A 26,521-nucleotide genomic window follows, 5' to 3' on the forward strand; every position below is an offset into this window, starting at 1 on the left:
TCCCATTTCAGTAGAGCAGAGTAAAACAACTGACACTGAGATGTGCTGTCAGAGGCGAGGGCATGTTTGGGCTTTCAATTTTTACTGAAGAGGAGTGGGGAGAGACTGACACTGGTACCAAATAGCTTGTGCTGTCCTTGGACCAGGGTTATCTTGTAAATACTGCGCTCCAAGTCTATAAAAGCGAGGGTCCTTTATGACGGCCAAGGCCACTCATTCACGTTAAAATAAAAAAAGCACTCAGTACAGCCTGGGTATGGAGGCGGCAAGTGGGGAAGGATAGATGAAGGGAGGGAACTGAAGGAGAAAGAAGGAGAATGTAGTGTGGCTTTTGTGTGGCAACCTTGTTGTCACAAGTTTTACTCTTCCTGGAATTATTATGTGGAATGTAAAGTAGCTTACGTTGGATGATGGTTTCAATAAGTTAATGTGATATTTTCCTCTCTGGGCTTTCACTCGATTTTGTTTCTCCGTGTCTCTCTTCTGTTTCTGTTTTATTCTAAGTCAATACAGAGTCCCCTAAGCGGCCCCTGTAGCTAGTGATTTAGGTTCCTCATCTCTGGTTGTGTAATGAGTTCTGCCTTGTTTTTGTCTAACAACAACACACAATAATAAGCAAAGTAATTAAAAGCAGTACGAAGGAGATGGAGGGATGGAGGGGGGGTGCGATCCCGCTTACTGACGAGCATTAAAAATGAATTGCATTCAAGAAGCAGCAGTGTATTACTGGTTTGATCAAATGAGCTCTGTTTAAGTATTTGTTCTGTTTATTTTTTCTTTTGGGATGCACGTGTGTCTCTCCTACCCCTGTAGACATGCAAAGGCTTAGTACCATGTTGATTTTATTAAAAATGAATACACGTAGCATAGCATAAACAAAGTCTGATAATATGTTACACTGTCTGTGTGTTTGACGTGGATGTCTTCACCCTTAGTGGAAATTGAGGGGTGGTAGAAGGGGGGGGAGGGGGTATATTTAGATTTAATTAGCTTTTTGACTGAGGACAGAGTTGAACTGGCAGTGCGGTTGACCGGCTGTCACCTGCCTGGGCTCTCTTTGACCTCGTCTCCAGTGGCAACATGTCCTACCCTCTTCGACAGACAGCCACGTGGGACAAAATGACATTCTTGACCTCTACCCATGTCGGCAAGCAAGATGACAACGTGCATAGCCGACTGCACGCGTGCGTGCATCTCTTATGGACAACCACACAACAATAGGAACTAATACACGCACATACTCTGTGCACATACTCACACACACCATGGAAGATCATCTAATATCAGAGAGCGTCAGGGGCGGAAATCCGATCGGCTGACAACCAGGATACAGATAGCGATTCGCCACCGCTGATCCATGCAACAGATAGTTTCCACAAACAGCAGCCCGGCTAAGGTTACAGCCTGCCAGGGCCCCGCACCACAACGCACTGCTCTGCCTCACATCGAGATAAAACAAAAGCTTAGGTTACAGTCGATTGAAAATCGATAAGAAAATACACTGTTATATTTTTTGATGAAAACTTTGACAAGAGGAAATGAGAAAATGTTTGCTTCAGCATGCAATATCATGTGCATCGTTCCTGTTAGTTATTCTGTTTTTGTAATTTTCGCTTCATGATTATATCATTGTTCATCTCCTTTTTTGAATTGAAGCTCCTTAAATGTTTAACCCAAATGTCAGTATATTTGATTAAGCACTCATAATTGTTTAAAGAAATTCCATTCACACAAAGTAAAGTATCATCACTTTACATTTCCCCTGCCTCAAAGTCCTCTTAATAATTTAAATATGTATTTATATTATAAATGAAGTAAAGAGATATGGCCCCCTTCACATCAATGTAATTACGAATCACAAAAAAGTTTGATTCAAATAAAATAGGCCATTTGTACACAAGCAATTAACTGGTGCAGCTTTAAATAATGTCGCCCAGATGGAACCTAATTATAGTCGGCATGCTTTGATTCTGGCTTTCTGTTGGAGTATCACTCGGGGCGTCACTTTGGCTTTTCAGTCACCTAGCGTTTGTTTTGAAATTTGTGACAATCAGAGCCGATTACCATTTGTAACAGCATGCAGCTTTTGGTGTGGAGGGAAGAAAGCATGGCCCATAGCTATGAAGGAGTTTCCTTGTTTCCTTTTTAACAGCTCAAAAGTCTCCTCCTCTGTTCCCTTACCTCACTGCACACAAATGATAACAACCGTGTGTGTGTGTGTGTGTGTTAGGGGGAACATGTTGGATTGTTTGGTGTTTTTTTGGGGAGGGTACAGTGGGCATCTGTGAGCGAATGCATGTGTGAGTGTGTGCCACCCATTAGTAGATGCTTGCATTTGACGAATATGTGTGTGTGTGTGTGTGTGTGTGTGTGTGTGTGTGTGTGTGTGTGTGTGTGTGTGTGTGTGTGTGTGTGTGTGTGTGTCTCAGCGTCTTGTACCAGTGTAGAGTCAGAGGGAGATCAAACAGTCAATTACCTTGAGAGGGCTCCAGTGGCTGGGACAGAGTGGAGGAGGCTAAATATCCAGGATCAAATACTCTCCTCTGCCTGTCACATAATGAGGCAGCCTCACCAGGCGCAGACAACACACACAGAATGTTCAAACACAGGGCACGGGTTAGGCGCTGGGCTGAAACTCTGCCATGACCCGAGCAGAGAGCACGGAAGGGGAGCTTACACTACAGACCACATATGCTTTTTCCTGCATTACAGTGAAACATCATCATGGAGGTGTGTGGGTATGTGTGTGCGTGTGTGTGGGTGTGGGTGTACGCGTGCGTGCGTGTGGGTGTGTGTGTACGCGTGCGTGTGGGTGTGTGTGTGTGTGTGTGTGTGTGCGTGTGTGTATGTGTGTGCGCGCTCTGCCTCACCTCAAGGTTAGAGCCGTCATCATTCTACTTGCAGAAATAATCTCCGCTAAGCTTGCCACTGCCTAATGCTAATTACAAACACATTGTGAAAGTAAAGAGAATTTTTTTTCTGTACTTCCCATGACAATACCCAATATTATGGAGCGCACAGTAACATCATTATTGCATTTACAACAAATGAGGATATTATTGCATTTACAATAAACTTTATTAAATGAATGCAATTACAATGATCTTGTTAAAATTAACACATGCGACTTAATTGATTCACAGTTGTTGCAAGAAAGCGCACATAAATACACAGGCACTTTATTTTCAAAGTTTGATCAATTAAATACAAGATACAAGTTGTAATTAAACTGATTAAAGTGGAGCCGTTATATCTTGTTTTAACAATACATGAAATCAGTTGCTTGTAAAAGAAAATCTGCTTAGCAGTTGAAAAACTTTATCAGTAAAGGACTTAAATTGAGGATAAAGTAGTGCTCATTGGCTGTTTATGGGTTCACTTTACTTCACAAGATACAGCCAGATGACACCTTATCGATCCCCACATCTTTTAAAGATATTACTGTGATTTGTGGCATAGCTGAGGTAATTCTCTCTCTCTCTCTCTCTCTCTCTCTCTCTCTCTCTCTCTCTCTCTCTCTCTCTCTCTCTATCTCTCTAGCTTGTGAAGCCTGGTCATTGGGGTTTCTCCTCTAAATCAGTCGTCACATCTCATCTTTGACAATATCCATTAGGTTTGGCACACTTTGGCTATTAAAGGAAGAGTGGACAGAAGCTGTTAAAGGCCTATTTAAGCCAGTGTGAGAGTGGGTTTATGTCTCTCTGTGTGTGAGTGTTGTTGGGTGGGTGGGGGCGCTCCACCATATAGATGGGTGGAGCTTAACACCAGAGTCATTGGAGGGGCACAGGCTCATCTGCATATTGGCACAGAGACGCCCCCCTGGTGACCCCGGACTGCGATGGGATAGGGTGGAGAGGCTGGCGGCGTTCCGGAGGAGTTCACCACCAGTTCAGGGTGAATGAGAGAGTGCTGCGGCATTGATCGCTTCTGCGGGAGAAGGAGAAAAAAAAAAAAGGACAAAACAGAAGTAAAAACACTAGTGAGGGAGAGACCGATGAGATGGGGAAAATGGAGGAGGAGGAGGTGGAAAAAAGATCACAGTGCCTCAAATTGGATATAAATGATAGATTAGAGGTGTGAGAGGGCTGTGTCTTTGTTTTCCAGGGATGGGTGTTGTGTTGAGCCCTACACAGGTAGCGGAGTCACTAAGAGCGCGGGGTTATTGACTCCCATGATTGCCAGGCCAGTAAATTTGACCCAAGGCACTGACTTGCAGTCTGCTTGCTATATAGAGTGCAGCACAGTCCCTTATCTCGAAATGATCGAGAGCCCCCTTACATACTCGTACACACAAATTACACGCGCACACATACACACACACACAAACTAAACACTCCCCCTGCAACTGAACCCAAATCCACACTCAGCCAAAGATTCCACACTTACCCCCAGTCTAACAATCATATATACACACACACACACACACACACACACACACACACACACACACACATGCACGCACACCATCTCCATTAATGCGTCCAGGCAGGGATCAATCTAATAAACATGGGGTCAGAGCAGTGGTCATCAGAGGCCTGTCTATGGTGAGAGAGCCTCTACGGTGCTTCCTTATTGTATCCCCGCGGCCTTCTAGTCTAGCTATTTATAGCCGATCGCATGTACACAGAGAAGAAGGGAGGATATAGGCAGGGAAGAGAGGAGCAGAGGTAAGGTGGTATTTTTGAATGTACTACTGATTTGACTCATCCACTTCAGTTGTGGTTTTCAACCCTTTTCTGCTGGGACCCGTTGTTTTCATACAACCCTAACTGATTTCAGATACCAAGCTTATCCTTTTCTTTATTCCTCCCGAGAAAATTGCAGGGACACCATTTTAATTTTCTTATCTTGAAAACAAATATAGGTTCCAAAAAAAGAAAAGAAAAGAAAACTCATTACTTCAAGGCTTGTGTTCACTCAGCCCTCTGTCTGTAAACACATGTAAATTTTTCTTAGATCCATCTATCAGGGGATAAACCTCTTAATATCATCTTGCGGCAAGGGGGCACCTCAATATGGCTTCTCCGGTCCAGTTAGAGTTGTGTTGCTAAGCAGCCGAGCTGCAAGCCAGCGGCGGCAGAAACAAGCCATTATCTGTTAGCGCTCTCGCAAAATGGTTAGCGAGTAGGAGTAGGAGACGAGTCGGGTATCAGCTGCAGCCACGTCCTGTCCTCATCATGGATGCTCCGATGCAAAGCCGAGGTGTTCTGTAGCAGGATTAGCTGGCGTAGGAGCAACACAGAAACTGCCATCGAGTTTGCAAGCTATCAGCTAAAAAGCTGGCCAGCGATACCGTAACCCCTGAGGTTGACAGGAACCTGAACGCATGTGCCAGATTTCAAGCTCCAGTGTGACCCCAACTTGGGAACTGGCTAACCTGGAGGAGGTCAGAGGGAAACCCAGCACTGCTGCCCCCCCACCACCGCCAGCCCACTTGATATGCTTACTAGTTACCTCTCTCCCGCTTCTGTATTGCCTATCCTCAATCAGCCCTTTAGAATGAAGGACTACCGCTCCACTGGTTTTGCTTAGTGCCCCCATTGTGCTTAACTGGTTTTGTTGGAAGGCCTGAGATGGAAAGAGGGACGTGCAGTGGTGTTGATTATCAGGTATCCACTTGGATAACATATTAAGGGCTGTCCCATTGGACTAATAGGTCATAGGCTGTCATGGCTCTCATGCATAATAAGGCCTTAGACATTCATGGGGCCATGCAATGCATTGTGGGAGTGGTGAGCCTTACAGGACTAAAGTTTTTATGCATTTGCTTTTTTTCACCTTTTGTGTTGCCACAGTAGGTGTACAGCATCCAGAGCTCCATGTGTAATTATGTCAGAATGTCCACCATACCCTTTTCTTTCTTTCTTTCTACAGCTTTACAGTAAGCAAGTACTTTGTGAACCCTGCTCATGCTTATGTTTGTGTGTGTGTGTCTTTTACATGTAGGCACAGAGCGGCATGAGCTGACCTCCTGGGTGAGTTTCAACACCATCTTCAGGTTCTTCACTGAGGTCCTGGAGGCGAAAGAGGATGAGGAGGCGGAGGAGACCTCCAACGCTGTCACCACACGCAGCAGCTCACTCAAAAACAAACACCAAGATTTGTAGAGGACTGACAAAAATGACTTGGAACAAGAGGTGCAAAGGGAGGCTAAGGTTCCAGATCCTCTCTGCAATTTTTTTTCCCCCCTCTCCAAACTCCCTTGGTCTTCTTCTCCTCCGTCTTCTTCCCTGAGTGTCATTTCTCCCTTCCAGCCCTCCCTGCCGGTGCACACACAGGGCCTTGTTGTTGTAAGAGACAAGAGTACAGGGTCACCATGTATACATCACAATAACGTTTTGCATTACTTCTAGATGAGCGCAACTGTCAAAGCAATATGGGCCTGAGTGTTAGCGCTTCCCGTGGGCTGTGGCCTGGCTGCGGGTACGGGCCACGGCAGCAGAGATTAAGGCTGACAGGCGCTGTGCACAATGCGCTGTGGTGCACCTCTAATTGTCCTGACATCAGCCTGAACTGAGCTAATGCCCCGCCTGCCCTCCAGTCTGCACTGCTCAGTCTCTCCCTCCTCTCCCTCTTCCCCCGGTCCTAAAGCCTGGACTGCTTATCTCAAATTCAGCTGTCTGGTATCTTTTGCTAAGGTTTAACATCATTTCAAACTCACATCTTCTTTCCACCACAAATGCTTTTTACACACTCTTAACTGGTGACCATTTGTTTTGTCTTTTTAACAAAGGGTGTTGTTTTTATGACTTCTTCATTCTCTAACTTCTCTGCACATGCAGTCAGCTTTTAAACTGGACTTTTCCTATTCAGCTTGGTGTAAAATGTGGTTAAAACTCGTGCCATATATTTCTGGGATTGCAGTGCTTATAATAAGAGATATCTTTTTTTTTTTCTTTCTTAACTTTGAGCTAAATTTGAATGCAATGTCTCATACACACATTCCTATTTGATTTCTTTTATATGAAGCCAGTACTTGAGCTGTAGGTGTTTACTTTAGAATATATGTAGGATTGATTTGCAAAAGTGTGGAGAGTCTATCTTTCTGTGTTTATTATAAATATATATCTTTTTTTTTTCTTCTCAATTTGATATTCTTGAAATTGATGTCTTCGGATGATTGAATATGATGAAACAAATAAAACAAACACAACCTGTGCTGAATATGGAAAATTCCGGGCAGTGAGCATATTTAAAATGACTTAAAGTCAAGCATCAAAATGGGTTTGAGGGATATCTCATTTTAACAGGAGCCAGAAGTCAGCTCACAACACTCATAAAGCCTCAATATATCGCCTTACACGTGTCAGGAAATCCAAGATTTCAATATTATTCTAAGCCTGAATGATATTTCCTTAGATGCTGGAGAAATGTAACATATCTATTTTTTACCCTTTTTTCCTCCCACAGAAGTTCTCTTCTTGTGTACTTAGAAGTGACAAAGTCAGCTCCCTGCTCAGCTGCACATAATCTATGTGACACAAGCATGATAAAAAAAAATTAAAAAATATTCCACGAGGCTGGTGTGCTTTATAAACCACTCAAGGCTTAATGGAATACACTTCTAATGTGTCATGACATTAGTAACAACTCAAACCGGATACTAAATCTTATGATACCTTAGACACATTCTGAAATATATACCTTTCCTTTTTTTTTTTTATTTAAATAGTTCCCATTGTTTAACTTTTACACTGTGAAATCCTGCCTCTCCTGCCACTGTGTGTATGGTTGAAGGCTTTTGTGGATTATCTTTCCGCTGTAATGAGACAACTGTGGCTGATGGTTGCAGGCCTAATTTCCTTTTAATTTGATTCAGATCTCTCCAGGTTTCAGCAAAGAAGTTAGCTTATTATTTGATTTGATGAGTTTCGTTTCAAGATATCATTGCTCATCTTTCTGCTTTACAGCTAGAGTCAGTTCTTTTTTTCACTCCATAATTTGTATATTGTTGCCTTAGGAATAAACAAGACTCTGTTCACTGTTTTTAATAATACCCAGCAAGCCATATGTGAATGAACCTAAAGATGTTAGAGCAGCCTAAATCCAAAGCACAGTCTGCAAATAAAAGGGGACTCATCTTGCCAATTGTTCTTGAAGACTATTGTTGGTTTAGGGTTTATTTGTTGTATCTGTTTAAGGAACACGACTATTTTGGTTTTATCTCATAAGCCTTTGGGTTTTATATAACTGCGAGTGTCCTGCCTGGTCATATGTTTTTCATATATTCTCAAATGTTTTTCTCATTCTCTTTTGATCCATTTTGCTTTTAAACGGCTGTCTTAAGAAACCATTTTGAAGTTGATTTCATTTTTGTAATTCACCTATTAAACCTGTCGAAAGCCAATAAAACGAACTTTTGCAACTTGCTTTTTAAACTGTACATATTTTCCTATTTTATTATAGATTTTTGTTCCGTTCTGCTTTTTATTCCCTCGTGCGTTTCTTGCGGAAGTATATCGGGGATGCCGGTGCAGAGTAGCGCACGTTGGAGGACTGTGTGGAAAAATATATCCCCAGCGCTAGAAAGTCCGTCTATGGCTGGAACCGAGGAGAAGGAGACGTGTGCCCGAACGTGTAAAGCGAGTGCAGAGGGACGAGAAAGTCGAGCACCGAGTCAAAAATGACCGGAGTCATCATCTCACATGACTTCAATGAAATCTAACCGAGAAGGAAGACCAACTCATTCATTTGTTGCCACATAATTGTTAAGTGCATTTTGTCATGTTTCTGGACAGGCTAAACCACAAATTTCCCTTTACTTCAGTGTTGTTGTTGTTTGTTTTTTCAACTTAAGCGGAAGATAAAAGTTTGACATTTTAAAACATGTCCAGTCGGGCTATAGGTCAGCTTCTGAAAGAGCGCAATATCGGTAAAGGGATTGCATCGTTAGTGAGTGAGTTAAGTAACTCACTAAGTGTTTTAAAAAGGAAAAAAAACTATAAACAGTAATTCCCCTCTTTTTGGTCATTAATTTTGGCAAAGTGAGCCCCCCTCCAACTCAGCGAGGTTTTACAGCATCATTTGTTTTCACACGGTGAAACCGATCAGGTCATTAAACGCCCCCTCAATAAATCTTTAGAAATCTTTTCCATTAACCCCTGAACAACAAGTGGAACCAGGCGAGTCCCCCTCACACCGTGTCAGGCCGCTGATTAAAGAGAGGCATTCAATCACACACACACACACACACACGATAGCCTACTCAACTTTCTGTCTTGAAAGTGTTTTCACAACTTACTAAGGAGAAGACTATCTAATTTAACAATTCTGTGATATTGAGAAAGAAAATCTCTTTTCGGAGTTTAATTAAATAACCTGCCTTCTGTCCAAAGCAATGATGTAGTGGCTCCATAAATTCTGACCTGCAGTCAGTGATCATCAAGGCAGACGACTAATACACAGCGAGCTGAATTACATATTCGGCCAGGAATTATTGTATGCCTTAAGGACATGTTCACTATCTAGTAAGTCTACTTTACCGATTAGCCTATATGACAACATTAAAAGTTGTGTAAAGTAAGTTTAGATCATTTCAATACAGGAAAAAAAAAAAGTCAAGAGTTTTTGAGTTTCTGAATTTGCTCATCTGTGATCCTGTCTCCTAGCGTTTGGCTAATAGAAACTATGTCCCATTTCTCTTTAAGTGATTCTCTGAGGGCCCTGTGCCATTCACATTGACCACTCATGCATCACTTTGTCACATGTAGCTGTCTCCCCACTTCTAAAGACAGCGATGATCTCTTCATGTCCACGGGGTGCTATAGTTTAGGCTCTTCTCGGTGGTTCCCCGGCCGGGAGGGATCCCCAAACCAAACGAGAAACACTCGTCTCTCTTTTTACTCGCTAGAAGTTAGCACAGCGTGTGAATGTACAATAGGTATGACTGATTTGATTATAGCTTTCACTCTCCTAGCTATTGTCGTCCAGACGGCTACAGACAGCTCCACACTGAATCATATCTACAACAGAAAATGGCATCAGCTGCGGAGCATTAGGATGAAATCATCACGAATGGGGGGGTAGGTCTGTGCTGTAATGGCAGATTTTGTGGGTGGGTTGGGTAGGGCCCTTGACATGAAGAAGTCGGGGGGACCCCTGTGCTGCCACAGCCTGATATTTTAATTTTAACTTTAAGAGAGTTGTTGTCACGCTTGCTTGCTCTGGCCCACTCTGATATGCACGCCGTCCCCGCAGAAGATGAACTCTTTCCAAAGGAACCAGGCGTTAGGCAAAGTTGGAATGTCACCCCTCTGACAGCCCCCCTTACACACACACACACACACACACACACACACACACACACACACACACACACACACACACACACACACACACACACACACACACACACACACACACTCTCTCTCTCTCTCTCTCTCTCTCTCTCTCCTTCAGCACTCCTCCAGCGGATCACTGTCAGATCACTATTTGCATAATTATATGCTCAGCTCAGAAGAGAAAACTAACCCCCAAATTTTACGGGTCAACTAACTGCAACAATCAATGTTTTATCGGGTATACTAAAGGCGAAATATCTTTAACAATCATGGTGGAGGAACTCTCTTTCTCTCCATCTCGCCCCTTCTCCATCAATTCAATTACTTTATTGGCATGACTGCTTATCAGAAACAATATTTCTAAAGCAGTTTAAAAAATGTAAATTCACCCCCCACCCTTGCTTCAAGAAAGTCTCTCTCTCTCTCTCTCTCTCTCTCTCTCTCTCTCTCTCTCTCTCTCTCTCTCTCTCTCTCTCTCTCTCTCTCAGTACGTGAGCAAATACTTTTTCGTCTATTGACTGAGGGAGAATGTCTGGCTTAAGCTTGGAGGTGCATTCAAGATTGTATCCCTTCTTCTCTTCCCCTATTCTGCCCCTCTTTTCTCTGCCCCGGCTCTATACTGTGTTTTTCCTCAGCAGAAGAGGTCTTTGATATAGTAGGGCCTGTGTACAAGAGCACAGAACTCACTGGCCGGTTTCGTTAGACATCATTACATATTCATTGACTTGCAGAGAAACCATTTAATCCAGTGGAAACAACTCCTCTTCAATCGCCTCTCTGCTCTCTTCTAATAAGGAGTCGTAGACTGAGACGATACTTGGGGCCGCAGACGTCCCATTTAAAGTGTGGCTCTGCTGAGAGATGCGCGTCTGGGCACAGGTGTTGCACCAAGTGGGGAGTGCTGGGCCTCTTAAGGGATGCAAGAGAAACATGCAAATATATTCTTTAATTTCTATCTGTTTAATGATGTGAATCATTTGATGTGCGACATATCACACATCATATATATATACATTTTATATTATGCACAACTGCGACAAAACCCCATTGCGGAGTGATGAACTGCCATTAAAAGTTTTTAAGCAAATCCACGCAAAAAGGGAACTTGTGAAAACTTGCGTAATGATATCCTGAGCTTCCTCTCCTCACGCGCCCACACACACACACACACACACACACACAGAGAGAGAGAGAACCATATGGGTGACCCGTTATTTCTCAGCCTTTCCTCTCACCTGTCTTGGGGCTCTTATGAAAACCATAATGTGTGGAAATATTCAACGCAAATCGACTATCCCCAGTAAAAATTGCAATTCCCTATGTTATTATAAGAAGAGCAAGGCTTGTAGAGAGGTGAAAAACGCCTTTAGAGACCTAAATCACCAAGAAGCACAGCCAGGCCGAAGTCTTATAGGAACATAATACGAATATTACCGGGATATTCGTGTGGTTATTGCTTGATATTTTCTTTTCTCGGCTTTGCTGTCTAATACTTCTAAGTGCCACTACATCAGCAGCATGGCCTATAATATGTGTGTGTGGTGCGTGCTTGAGGATCATGGCATATAAGACTCCGATTGTGGGACAGCTGTTGGCAGAGCCGTTTTACGGTGTTCAGTCCATTTGGCTTTAATGGCAGCTTTCAGGCGGACCGCTACTCTATCCCCTCACCGCCCCCTCAATTACACCTCCTCTGATACTCTGCTGGCCTAAAGACTGCTGCAGTAAAAAACACCCTCTGAAATGCAATACATTTGAAGAATGGGCTCTGACTTTTAAGATTTGGAGCTATACTCTGATGATTTCAGGGAAGCAGTGTTAGGTAAGCAGTGATGAAGGAGGCAGGAAAGGAAGTGTAACACCGCTCATTGGCCTAGTTTAACCGGCCACCGACGGCTTGCTGGGGAACATTGGTCATTTTGTCTTGATGAATGGCAGTCAGGATGAGGGGGCTCTGGGTAGGCCTGTGATCGGGGCCTTTCTCAGGCTGTAAAATGCGACTGGATATCGGAAAACATAACAACACCAATAATGTGTGTTATTTAGCACGCTGTGATTTGTCAAATTTCAAATAGCATATTGACGGATGCCAATTTGAATTACGCATGTGTCTATGCGTGTTCTCGTGACATTTTCTAAGATGTTGTGCACACTTGTCCAACAAAAAAGAAACTTTTAAAGTGATGCGTAATGCAATGTCTCCCGGTATTTCTTCATGATATAGGTTACAAGAAGACTCACTTGTAAACAATCCCAATGTGTATATAGTATATTTGCGTTACATGCACATTTTTCATTCTATCCCATCGATTAAAAAACAAATAGTGTTGATTGATCATAAATAATAATTTGCCAAGGATCTTTTTTTTCTTCTATGTGTATATACTTAAGTTGACATTTCTACTTAAAATCATAATAATACCGACCTAATACACTGTACTGAAATATTATAATAAATTATGTGGCATTATAAAATCTACATCTGACCATATATTCCTTATTTTAGAATCGAAATGTACTGTAATAAACTAATGTGCTACAACATAACAGGTAACCAAATAAATAGATTTTATTAAATCGAAATATATATATATTTTTTAATGAATTCATAACCTGGATAATCCGCTATTATAAACGAGGCTTTTGAAACAATAGTTAAATATATATAATTACAATTATACAATGAAATATCGATCGAAAAAGGAAGTGAGTGTAGTGAAGACGAAGCACAAATTCATCTTAAACGAAAACACAAAAGAATAGTCTTCATGGAATTGTATTCATAGTTTTCTCAAAGTTTACTAAGAGTTTATCTGAAAAAGAAAAGTGGCTCATAGTACATTTTGTAGAAAAAAAAAGATCAATTCTCCTTAAAAACCATTGTATTAGTACTAATCCCCCCAGAAGTGAATTGTCATCCATGAGCACACAATTAAGTGCACAGTCTTATTTAAAGCGACCATAATAAATCGAAGGAGGTCGACTGTAAATGAAACAATATTTTCTTGCAGTTAAAGCAACGAAATAATGAGGTATTTCCAGAAATCCTTAAAGTACAATCCTCCCTAAATCAATATCGCATTGGACTTGGTGAGATATCGATTAGTTGGCGGTTAGAGAAAAGGCCTTGACTTACACTGGGAAAAAAATGTAGCCCTTTAAAGAATCATCAGCCACATATTTTCTCTTTAAATATGTTTTCTTGAAAACGTGCAAACTTAGAACATCTGACAGTGTCAAATCTATATGTAATATTTCCAGTTTTATTTTATTTAAATAGTTTTGAAATCGTGTAAAAATAAGACAAATTAACTCTGACTTCAATACAGACTAAAAGATGTGTTAAAACAACTATTTTGCAGTGTAGCTCCTAAACTAAACCCCACTATAGCCCTCCGTCTTCTCTCTTTTGGGTTTAAAATCTCTGAGAAAAAAAAAAAAAAAAAAAGAGAGAGTGCAACGCGATATTAAATCACACATTATAGATGAGTTTCATCATGTGGACGCAGCCCTCCGAGGATAAACACGGCAGTGCGTGGGGTAAGAATAAGATCCAAGTTATTATTACTGTGGGTGCGGCCTTTCACTGGCAGCATCCTGCATCCTCATTACATCCAGCCCAAAAAGAGATGAAGGTCTAAATGAAATTAATGCCATCCAATGAACTCAAATTAGCCAGGCCACACCATGACAGACAGCTCGGAAGCAAGAGAGAGAGAGAGGAGGGGGGGGGTAGCGGGCTAGCAGGAATATAGGTGCTGGGATTGGCAGGTGTATGTTTTTGATGTGCATTTCATGGTTTGCAAGGCCCCTTAAGTGAAGTTGGGTTCATTTTGAATCTCCGTGGTTAAGCGAGTTAATATACTTGTGTTATTAAAGGGACTGCAGTCACCTTGCAGCCTGCTCTCTAATGCCTAACCCCTCCTTCCCATCCCGACGGCTTACACTTTGTTCCCATTTATTTCATTTCTTTATCAGCCATTCAAATATAACGTTTCTCTCTCTCTCTCTCTCTCTCTCTCTCTCTCTCTCTCTCTCTCTCTCTCTCTCTCTCTCTCGTCCACAATCTCTCCATCCGGTTGAATAGCTTTCTTTCTTGTCGCTAAGGTCCTCATTGTGTTTGCTACCTGAGTCAGCAGGGAGGATGAAAAGAGGAGAGTTTGACGGAGGAAGGGCTAGTTTGACATGCAGGGAGGAAGACAGAGGCGATGATAGGCGAGCGGGGCCCTGTGAGGAGTTGAGTGAATTTACCTTCTCCTCCGGTGGCGCGCTGTGCCCGTGTGATAGTGTGTGTGAAGTTAACGACACAGCGGCCAAGCCTACTTTATTGCTGTTTATCCCTGCAGCAAAAGCTGTCAGGCGGTGACAGCTCTAATCAGGGCCCTCTTCCCTTCTCTCTGAGATCTCCTCTCAACTCATTCTCTTCTGATCTTTCACAAATGGATTGTTACTAATGCCATTTATTCGGTGGATAACACATACAATGCATATATAAAGTACAGTTTTTTTTTTACTATTCGAACAATGTCGACATAGGTTTAATTATTTGGTATATTATATACATTATATTATATATTTAGTAAAATAAAAATAAAGAAATATATAGTTGGATTACATTGAGATACATTTTATAACTATTTTCAATGTACGGAATTTGAAGCAAAACGTATAAATTGCAGGTAAAAAAGGGACATTTTATTTTTAGGAACAGCTATTTCACTCACTGATTACAATAAAAAAAACTATCCAATTAAAATGAAAAATATTTTCTATGCTCTGCAGAATCTGTAACAAATTAAATGCAGCTAATTTCAGTCAACTGGAGTGCATAGAAAATAAGTTCATAATGACATCGTGTTTGATTATTTTTTTTGCATTTTATGGATAAAAAAGATCCATAAAACATATTCTTTGATGTTGTCAAGATGAAAAGCACATTGTTTATGCTACTGACCGTGCAACCTTTTGGCCCACAACTATATGCATTATAAATATTTATAGCATTTTAAAAGCAGTTTAAATGAACCAAAAAGGCATACTTTTACCTAAACTTTCGACCGTCCGTAACAGTATGTGCATGGATTGTATTACAAATGTAGATGTGTGTGTGTGTGTGTGTGTGTGTGTGTGTGTGTGTGAATAAGTGTGTTTGCTGGGTGGGTCTTGATATTCCTCACAAACCGATAAATGAAGACTGTAAAAAGCAAATGAATTAGCACAAGAACTTCAATTGTAGAAAAAAAAATCTTTATAAAAGCACGAAATCCAGCCTCAGCTGCCCGAGTCTGGAGCAGAGCCCGCAGAATAACAGTAGACCTAAAGCTATATTTCACTTAGAGCCTTCAATGGGATTGGTGCTTATCTCGCCAACACAGCGCTGCTGACCTGTAGGCTGCAGCATCAGTGCTGTATGTTTGTGTTGAGGTGTTGACCTGTCAGGGGGGACTTGTTAGGACTTTAACTCCGACTGCTGGCGGTCTCTAGACATCCGGGGGTGGCATCGATTTGAAACTTGTCCTGTCTAATTTGATGATAACATCCAGCCTGCCCCGCCGCAGCACCATGGACAGCGCACTGTCTTGACCTTGCCTTGCTATCAAATTACCCCCGTCTGGGCAACGGTGGGAGCCCAGCACCAAGTTTACTATAGGCTGAGAGAGAGAGAGAGAGAGAGAGAGAGAGAGAGAGAGAGAGAGAGATACTTCTTTCACCAGAGACAAATCTCATCTGAAGCCAGTGCTTACACTCTGTAATACTGTGGTAAATCAAGAGGAGGTTGGCGGTTTACATTGGCTGTTGCGCCAACCGCCTATTTAAACATTACTCAGTCACACTCACACAAATACTTTTTACACAAATACTATTTTATGTTTTTTTATCCTTAAAGAACCCGGCAGTCCTTGAATGATTTCCTTCAGTGTGATAGTCAACTTCATTTCATTCTTATAACTGGATTTCAAACTGGCCATATTTAGCCTGGAGATATAAAAACTGAGGGTCACCTTTCCGGAAATCAACCTTTTCAGGTAATGGAGAAAGTATTCAGATCCTTCAGTAAAAGTAGTAATAATGCAATACAAAAACACGCCCTTGAAAGTAGAAGTCCTGCATTGAAAATGCAATAAAAGTAAAAGTCCATGAGTATTGTTGGCAAAATGTACTCAAAGTGTCAAAAGGAAAAGTACTCACAATTCAGAAAAATTCCCCCTGTGAGTGTTACTATTATATTACTGCATCACTGTATCTGATGTATTAATGTGTAGTTGGTTGAGGTGGAGCTCAATGTAACCATTTTATACACTGTTGGGTTGTTTCATATTTAACTGTGCATCATATTTTATCAACCTATTCTAGTTGTGTATGTAAAATCTTAAGATGTTAAGTAAATGGACTAAAACATTTCCCTTACATTCCACTAATGCCATTTTCTAATGAATGTATCTCAAATTTGAGGATGCTTAAAGATCACTCAGAGCATGTTTCGCAGGTTAAAGGTGCATAATCTAACATTTGTGAAGCAGATTGAAAGATTCCATCCACTTTAACGGACTATACAAGTCATCTGTCTATCACACCAGCTTCAGAGAAAAGCAACAGTTCTTCATGCACCAGTCAGCCTTGAAGTCAAACCCAACAGAATATGTAGGCTACAGTATGTGGACGTCTGGTGAATAAACGTGTGTAGCAGTGCGAGTAAATAGATGCTAAGCAAAAAGAGAAAACAAGCAATTTATATTTTGCAAATTTTCTCAGAGTAGTTACACCCTATCAGCTGGTGCACATACTGTGGTAAATAATTGATTTGTGAACCAGAATTTCTAAAGTTTGAGAGAGAGCCCAATGCACTGACGGGAGGAGGATTTAGTGAGAGAGAGAGAGAGAGAGAGAGAGAGAGAGAGAGAGAGAGAGAGAGAGAGAGAGAGAGAGGCTGTTTGATGGAGCTCTGCAGCTTTGAGACAGCTTGTTAATTAAAACCCCAAGAGATGAGGCTCTGCAGCCACCGTCCATATCAGAGCACTGCTAACTATACTGACAGCAAGTTACTTAACAAGCGAGCGCCTCAATCCAGTACCGTTTTATCATAGGCAAGCAGTGAGATATTTTAATTCGTTAAAATCCCACTGTGGCGGTGAAATATCTTGTTTTCTACTTAAGAAATTATGACAAACCTTCCTATTCTCTGTCATTCCATGGTTGGAGCCCAAAAGGCTGCTTATGCCTCAAAATCCACACGCCAGCTTAAATGTGGCAAATTCGATTAAGGAAGGAAAGAAAGAAATGTCAAAAAAAATGAGTGAATTAGTCTAGACATAGGTTGGGTGGTATTAAATTCTTAGCTTTATATTCAGGCGTTGGAAATTATTTCCAAAATCAAAGTAAGCTTGTGATTTCAGAGAGGCAGATATGGCGTCAGTGCAGACACAAAGAGGCAACATTGAGTCAAAACAAAGAGGCTACTGTGTGTGTGTGTGTGTGTGTGTGTGTGTTTTGGTGAGTGCGTTTTCTGATCAATTTCAATCGAGGTCATCATACGCTTTGTCCCCATGCATTATTCCACCTTAATTGAACCCGCAACCCGCCCTTTGCCTGCGGGATCTCTGAGCAATTCCAATTCTATATGCATGTGTGAGATGATGGCTTGTTAAGTCGAGGGAAACAAATACCAAGAGAGCCTTACTCAAACACTCAAAATGTATGACGGGCCCTGTGCCCATTGTTCTAAAATATGATAGAAATGTTGCTTCCCTCTCTTCCCCCCTTGCTAATAATGTGTTAGAAAAGTGTAGGCCAACTCGTGTAAATAGCAGCAAGAGAAGACGTGGATTTGGAGGGAATGAGGTGAAGCCTGGGTTTGTGTTTTCTGGGGGGCTGCAGGTGGAGAAGCCCCGTATACAGTACCTGATGTGCCACCCAGGATCCAATGGGGGAGGAAATGGGACTGTGTGTGTGTGTGTGTGTGTGTTGAGGGGTGTGTAGGACAAATGGATAATACAGCTCAATCAACAATAAAACCCCTGCCTGTGATTAAAGAGATTGCTCTGTAAACTAGAAGGTCCCAGTAAGTTTTGAAGCTCCCCTCTCCTCCGCTGTAACACGCACGAGAGTTCCTGAGCACTTCATCTAATGGCATATAAAATAGACCATTCTCCCGTCATCATAAGGATCAACTATACTATTTACCGAAATGAGCTACCATACTCCAAAAAGAATCCACTTTTAATTCCCATATCATTTTTTTCAATTAGCTCTATGTTATAACAGTGGAGTTTACATTTGTATATTCAGATGTCTTCATATGAGGAATAGATGGAGCCTCAGTGAGGAAACAATCCAAAACCAACATTCACAGCCCACATGGGCTGCACTTGTACTGTGTTTATCTTCAACCACATAAGAAGAAATCCATTCTCTGGATCTGTCAAGTGATCTGTTGGCAAATTAAAAGATGGTTCGCAGTTGGTGATCACACAACATAAAGTAAATAAAATTTCAGCTTCGTAAAATGATTCATCCTTGCACTCCTGTTCCCTTAAACGACCACATCCTGAAACAATTGACATAATTTGATGTTGTTTCAATTTACATCACAAATGTCAAACCGAAAAGTTTGCTCGATTTCAAACTAAAACGTTAGCAGAGTTTACTTCTCAGTGGCTCTTTCCAAATGTGTGTAGAGTGCGTGTTTCTTTTGTCATTGACAGCCGTTTTAAGGCCCCTGCACCTGATCTGTTTGTGGCTGGTCTGGGGCCACGGCGCTTTTTAAGACAGCTGTAAAAGGCACTCGGAGTCTCCAACACATTCATCAACGTCAGACACCGACAAGCCGCGATTTAGTGAAAGTGTAACTGCAGCAGTATATCTTAGAGCACTCAGCAAACAATACAATGGACCTTTTTTCTCCTTGGTTGCTACCAATCTAAAACAGATTATAAAATTGGACAGATTATCGTTGGATTGTTATAAAAGCATAATAATTGCTAAATTACACATAGGTTATTTTTCGTTCATTTTTATAGTTTTTAACATAAACAATACGCTGTTTTTCGGTTACTACAGCCTTTCTCAGAGACACTTTAGTTAACAGTTCATTCCCAAAAAAAAAAATCTGCAAAGCCAATTTGCTGCTAAAAATGTCAGCTGTAAAGATTTTGTAGTCGAATTTAATTATCTGTTGCATCGTCAGATTAAGCATGCCTGTCTTTACTTAAATTAATAAGACATCATTTATTTGAAAATGGATAATAAAGTACTTTTATTCCTTTCAACATTATTTAAATTTGAATTAGTGTATATATTCTGCAACGTGACATCGCTTAAACAAACAATTAATTATCTAAAGCTCAAATATTGTGCGATAGTGTGTGTTATTGTCAGTTTACATTCAAATTAAATGCATTGCTGATCGCTGGTTTTAATCAATGTGATTCCTCACAGCTTAACAAAACAAACAGCAATGCCAGTCGCCATAGGATAATGCAATTATAAAACTCCCACAATATTCGCAGCGCTGGGGTTTGCATTCGAGTCGTTTGCAGCTGCTGAAAGTCCTGGTTAAAAAATGGCCCTGGAAAAGCTGCTCTGTGCTGCGCGGTGTACTGTCTGTGGGCTGAGAGCAGAGCTGAGGAGAGAGAGAGAGGGAGAGGGAGAGAGAGAGAGAGAGAAGGAGAGAGGCTGTGAGGCGGTTCTTGTGTCAGAGGGTCCCACAACGCAGAGCGCCATCTAGCAAACAAAGGTAGAAACAATAACAGCACCGAGGGTCTGAGACGGAGAGGCTGCCTTTACGCACACAGCACACAGGGGCGCAGAGGGACGCCACAACAAAGCGCCGCGGTTTAGCGCTCTCACTTTGTGTATCTTGCCGTTTGTACAAGATTAATATAATCCAGCTAAAATCGATTAATTACTGATAGTGTTATGTCTACTGCCTTTTTTCTCCTTCCACCAGATTACATTTTAATGAGCATCCGAGGGGTCAAGATGGCCAACCAGCTGATCAGTGGTCAGGTGAAAATGGGAGAACTTTTAATGTTAAAGTGGGTGAGGGAGGGGAAGAGTGGCAGGTGACTTCCACTAAAATCAACATGGCAAAAGCAATCATATATATATATATATATATATATATATATATATATATATATATATATATATATATATATATATATATATATATATATATTCAGAGGTGTTCGGGGGTGTTATGGGGGTGGGATGTGACCAAAGAAAAAAGAAGAAAAAAAAATTGGAATGATGTGTGTCAACTGGTTAGTAGTATGCCTCCAACACTTGCATCCTCACCCACGCAGTAATCTCCCTTACTAATTCTACACCGCAGCCATTATTTCATATACAAAGACAGAACTAAGTCGTCTACCCTGTAACATCATTGCTGGTAATGATGGTGCAATATCAGCAATAGCAGTATAGTCACATGCAGTATGAGCAGTAATAATGATGAGTAGCCTAATAATGATAGCAGTGGTAAAAGCCTGGGCGCGAGTATAGGGGCACAAGCACTATTAGTGCAGCAATCAATGCACTGCTATATATCTAAAATGATCGAGCTGCACTGTGCTTCACTCAACCGGCGGAATATTTATGTTATTGTTCGTCTTAGTCCACATTATAACCGAACAGGTTAAAAAAAGAAAGTGCATATTATATTAATCAATAGGTGCTGTAAACTGAAAAGATTGTATAATTCTAGATAAAATAATAATATATACAATACAAATACATAGAATAATGTGTTTGTTTTTAAAGGATGGGTTGGTAAAATAAATCTTTCAATTTTGACACATCACTTAAACATGATATCGAAGTGTAATAATACTAAAGACAACATGTGAGTGATTGGCCGGCTTCTGCAATGATATATGAACCAAGGTGTCAGGGGCAAAAATTCTCATATTCTTTATCTTGTCATTCGTCCCTCGACAACCAGCAATTTGTGACAATTTTCGCTCAGTTAAGGCGTCCAATAATCCCCCACACCCTCCATACTGAAAATAAAGTTTAGACTGCATGGGCACACTCATAACTAGGCCACTAATTTAGTTTTAGAAATAATTATGATTAAATTGTGACTCCTTCCATTGCAATGTACCTCTTCTAATTTTATTATATATACATAATGATGAAGTGATAAGTGTGTGTGTGTGTGTGTGTGTGTGTGTGTGTGTGTGTGTGTGTGTGTGTGTGTGTGTGTGTGTGTGTGTGTTAACGCGCACGATAGATGGTGACTGTGCCCTCGAAGTAAATTGGGGTATATGCAGGAGAGTACATTAATAGATTTATTAATTAATGGAAAATACATTTGCAGTTTTATAACGTGGTCTGCTATTATGTGATATTGTTTATATGGTCTTCTATGCAGTGTTGAGGACTTCATTAGTGCTTTATTACACACAAAAAACAAAAATCTTAGATTTATTTCAATTAAGATTCTCCTTATATAAATATATAACAATTCAAATATTACTATACTACTATACTGTCTGTGTTTTCTCTTCATTCTAAGACCGCTGCATGGCGTTCAGTGTCAGTTGCAATGTACAGCATACATAACATTATAGTCATACTTTTCCCGTTTTTTCTATTTCTTTTCTCATGGTAAAGCACTATTATGGTGCTATAAAGAGTTTTTTCATAAGGTATCCTATCTCCTTAGCATTATAGTGCTGTACCCAACCCCGCGAGATTACACGAAATGCTCCACTTTAGCAGCACTAAAGGAACTTTCTGACAACCACACTTGCCTTGAATTAATCCAGTATTTTATTTGCACAAATTAAAAGGAAACCACTAAAGGAGAACATTGGACACTTGTGCACCTAAACCTCTATGATCCACCTTGTCGTCCACATGTTTTATTTCCGTGTTCTGCAGGCCATGCCATAGTACTGAGACCCCACCTTCCTTAAATACCCGCCACCTGAAAGCAAAGAGTGAAGATGTGACGGGGCGTATTTGAAGTATGACGAGCTTTGTGGTCCACTCCTTTTCATTCCCTTGCCTCAAATATACGCCCGCTTTCAAATAAGCCTCTTTGGCAATCCCATGCCTAGCCCCCCAACACACACACACCCCCTGCCACCTTGACATGAATGGGCGACTGACCTTTAGGGCCGTGTCCACTCTGCGGTCCAGTTTTATCCAAACAAGCCTTCTTCCCCCACCCTGCCTCATACGGTGCCAGCAATTCTTTACTGATATCATCAGCGGATGCAAATGAATTTGGACGGGGTGTGGGGTGCAGGAGTGGAGGGGGTGGTGTTGATGGTGTAGTCATGGACAGAATACCACACTGGCCGCAGAATGCTGCATGTGGAGAGATGAGAATATTGAATAGCCCACCACCAGAACCATCCCCGCATTCAATACTGCAGAAAAAAAAATACACATTCCTATTCCAGAAATATTGGCTGTGAAATACCACCAAGAAACATCGCCATTCAAATGAGATGCGTTTATTTCTGCATGGCCTTTGAAGAGAAGAGAGGGGTCGTGTCACTCAAAGAAGGAAAGGGCCACTCCGTTATAACCCCCCCTCCTTTTTGCTCTCCCTCTCTCCTACCCTTACCCTCTTCTCTCGCTCCGAGCGACCCCCACTCACTCTTCTCCACACACGCGCTCGCGCACACGCACGCTCATTTCCACTATAGCACGCTGGCTTTGGGGGCGACACAGAGGCTAGATTAGAGCTTTGCTCCTTTAACAAGGGAGAGGAGGCACTTCTATAATCACAGCGGCGGTATGTGGGGCCACAAAGAGTTTGCAACCACAGGGCGACTGGTCTTCTGTAGTGTGGTCCAAGCCGTGGGCAAGCCAGAGAAATGCTCTATCCGACGTATTACTAGGAACAAAACACAGTAGTGATAGTGCGTGAAGAGGTTATTAACCCACAGAGCACAGCAAAAGACTACTTCTAAATCTCCAAACAGCATAACCCTGGCACCGCCTGACTCAAGACAATTCAGTAACGTTAACATGACCAAAACACAGCTCGAATGACCAAGTAATTATTTAGTATGTAGAGAGAGAGAGCAATGAATCCCTTGTTGACGATTTAGAGTGCGTTTCTGCGCGACTGCTGGCACCCCCTCCCTCCCTTAAGCACAGCAGTGTAACATGGACATACAAATTTGATGGATGGTGCTGAGTAAGATGGAAAAAAGACATGTATTTATCAACATGTCCTCTGAGGTGGCTGAGAGAGAGAGAGAGAGAGAGAGAGAGAGAGAGAGAGAGAGAGAGAGAGAGAGAGAGAGAGAGCACCAACCATGGAGGCTACAGGGAGTCAATGGGAAACCACTGTAAGGAGCGGGTCCCCGTGGCATAGATGAAAAATACCCTTCAATGCATCGTTTCAGTCCATCATAATACACCTACAGCAGCCTCTCTGAGCAATCCAGGTAAACACAGATAGCAACAATATGAGCTGCAACTTTGACAGTAAAACAGCCCATAACACAGCAGTGACTAGATATAGATAGATAGATAGATAGATAGATAGATAGATAGATAGATAGATAGATAGATACATAGATACATAGATACATAGATAACAATGTTAAATGCCTTGTGTTACAGATACATATTTGTCACACTTTAGTTCATGCAGATGTAAACTAATCACATTTGTTTATAAGATTTTTTCTTTTTTTTGCACAAATGCATTAAGGAAAAACACACACTCCATTTATTCTACCGCAGACACACAGGCTTTTATCATGTCATAGTAAAACCTAACATAGTAATAAAATATAAACGGAATGGGTCTACTACCCAAATACTTGGCTAATGGCATTCACATGTGTTTAGTGGGGAGGCTGGATACCTGCTAAAAAGCTTGCCAATTCATTGTCAGTGGATAATATAGCAAAGGCCTACAGAGGGTATGGGCTCAGTGGATTATATCTTTACAAGCATTATTCTGCCTGAGTGACTGGCGGAACGCACAGGCTACAACAAAGATTGGTCAGGCATGAATGCGGCCTGTGTGTTTTGTCTTCATAACATATTAATCCATCAAACCATGAAGTGGGGACTGTTAGAGCCCTTTACTGTATTTATTTTTTTAATTTTTTTTAACTTAAAAGTAAACTTCAGAGCAGTTTAAAAAGACGTCGCCTACACATAAATCAGAGCTCACTAGTGGGCAAAACTTTTTTCTATCTTCCCTTTCTTTTTTTCTTTTTAATAAAAGATTTTATAAAGATTTATTTTATTTTATTTTAACAAAATGCTGCTGAGTAAAAATTGAGGAGCTCGCTGACTGCGGTGGCACAGTCACACACACCATCTGGAGTGTATTAGAAAGAGAAGCCGTAAATATCACTGAAAAGCCCAGGCGTTATCAGGTATGTAAGCCCGGGCCTTGCTGCATGGCCTCCCATATGTTGACATAATCAGACTATTGGGATGTCTATTAAAACGTATCTGAATGTAATACATGAACACAGTAATTAAATTCAGTTTGCTTGTGCAGCTCTCCCAAAGACTCCCAGTGTTGTTCTGTTTACATTTTTGGAGAGGGTGGATTATTATGGGATGATGTGCTGCAGGGGCTCATGTGATGTTATCACAGTATTGAGGTTGCTGTTATGTTTGGACCATGAGCAACAGGTTAACTGGTTTCAACTCCACCTTTCCCTTAAAATTCATTAACGTAAAAGCTAATTATTAGCATGAGTTGGTTTTAAGACCCTTTGTCTTTTACGATGGCATCACTTGGCCGCTGAGAAACATGCACACATCCTCTCAAACTTGACAGAATGAATTAGGAGTTCCTCTTGAGCTGCAAACGCTCTGTTACATCCGATTCACACTTTTCCCCTTTAAAACCAAGCATTTCCTTTCCGACCATCCGGGTCCTTTTTCCTTTTTTTCCATAGTAGCCTACTTAGTGTGAGCTGTTCCGCACGGCATGTATATGTGCACACAAGCGCGCGCAAACAAGTAAACACTATTCGTGTAAACATGTGTCCATATATAAACATATATATATATATATATATATATATATATATATATATATATATATATATATGTGTGTGTGTGTGTGTGTGTCTGTGTGTTGATTATTTCGTTAGTGATGATAAGCGCGCGCGCACACAAGCACACAAGCACACACACACACACACACACACACACACACACACACACACACACACACACACACCCTCCCTCTTTCACTTTTTACGTATATATCCCTCCTCCCCTTTCTCTCACACTTCTTTCTCTCTCTTTCTCACTCACTCCCCCTGGCTTTATCCGTTTCAGTCCGAGGAACACACAAGAACACTGTGCAAAACACACACACACACACACACACACATTGAGGAAATAGAGAGAGAGAAAGAGTGAAGGAGGAGAGACAGAGCGTCAAAATGAGCCTTACTTTTTTTTCCTGTCGTGAATCTTCATCCATCCGTCGTTGACAGAGCTTGACTTGATCTAGCCACTTCTTCCCCAGTGCTGAAAAGTCTGTAGGAGTGCGCTTTAATTAATATATTTCTGGGCTGTGTCCCGAACCCAGAAGCTTTAGCGAGGGAAGAGGAGTGCAGATTGAGACATATTGAGCCCGCTTTAAAAGGATCATTTCATCATGTGGGAGGTTGGGACACACAAAGTTTGGACCCGTGACTGGCATTCCGGAGAGACATGCATATTTTAAAACAACAAAGCAAGACAGAGACCGGGGGCCCCGGGGTGGGAGGGGAGAAAACTTGGAAAGAAGTTACTATCAGATGAACAGCTGTCATTGTTGGGCAAGACTTGAATGCATATTAAGATATAGTCATCTGAAAAAAGGAGCTTGTCTAACAATGTCATAGTCCCTGTATCACTCACTCAAATCTTTAAAATTTGAATTCAAACATATATTTTACTTTCTTAAAAATAGTACAACTGCAAGTCATTTATGTATTAATGTAAAAAACACAACTTGAACTTTTCAAGGTTCAGAGAATTTGAATTTAGTGTATTTGTACCGACAGCGTTATTAATCTGTGTGTTTATTTTTTCCTACAGATTATGTTGACAGCTTTAAGAGAAAACTATTGGACACACTTTTCAAAGGTGAAACTTTTTGCACCAAATGGAACCAAACGTCCTAAACAAAGTGGAAGAATATTGACCTACTATTGAAATTATCATTTACCTTCTTATAATAAATGCTATAGATTTTTCTTAAATCCTGAAATATCTAAATAATAGCAATTAAGGTTGCAATTGAAAAC

General features: G+C 41.2%; 1 protein-coding gene and 1 long non-coding RNA gene across 4 annotated transcripts in view; one reads left to right on the plus strand and one right to left on the minus strand.

The window, feature by feature from the left end:
* The window catches only part of arb2a (ARB2 cotranscriptional regulator A), a 162,964-nt gene extending 154,595 nt beyond the window's left edge, over window positions 1-8,369 (plus strand). For all 3 annotated transcript variants that reach the window (XM_028578595.1, XM_028578596.1, XM_028578597.1), the window contains exon 11: window positions 5,947-8,369. In XM_028578595.1, the coding sequence (XP_028434396.1) occupies window positions 5,947-6,107 (161 nt within the window). In that variant the 3' untranslated portion in view covers window positions 6,108-8,369. The remainder of the gene's footprint in view (window positions 1-5,946) is intronic.
* Window positions 3,097-25,826, minus strand: LOC114555858 (uncharacterized). The gene is made up of 3 exons (XR_003692598.1): window positions 25,681-25,826; window positions 22,398-22,598; window positions 3,097-3,927 (listed from the first exon to the last, which is right to left on the minus strand). It is a non-coding gene; the product is annotated as an uncharacterized LOC114555858 (long non-coding RNA).
* Window positions 25,827-26,521: the final 695 nt, after the last annotated feature.

The sequence above is a fragment of the Perca flavescens genome, chromosome 5 (genome assembly GCF_004354835.1).
Source record: "Perca flavescens isolate YP-PL-M2 chromosome 5, PFLA_1.0, whole genome shotgun sequence".
In the NCBI taxonomy this organism is placed as follows: Eukaryota; Metazoa; Chordata; class Actinopteri; order Perciformes; family Percidae; genus Perca; species Perca flavescens.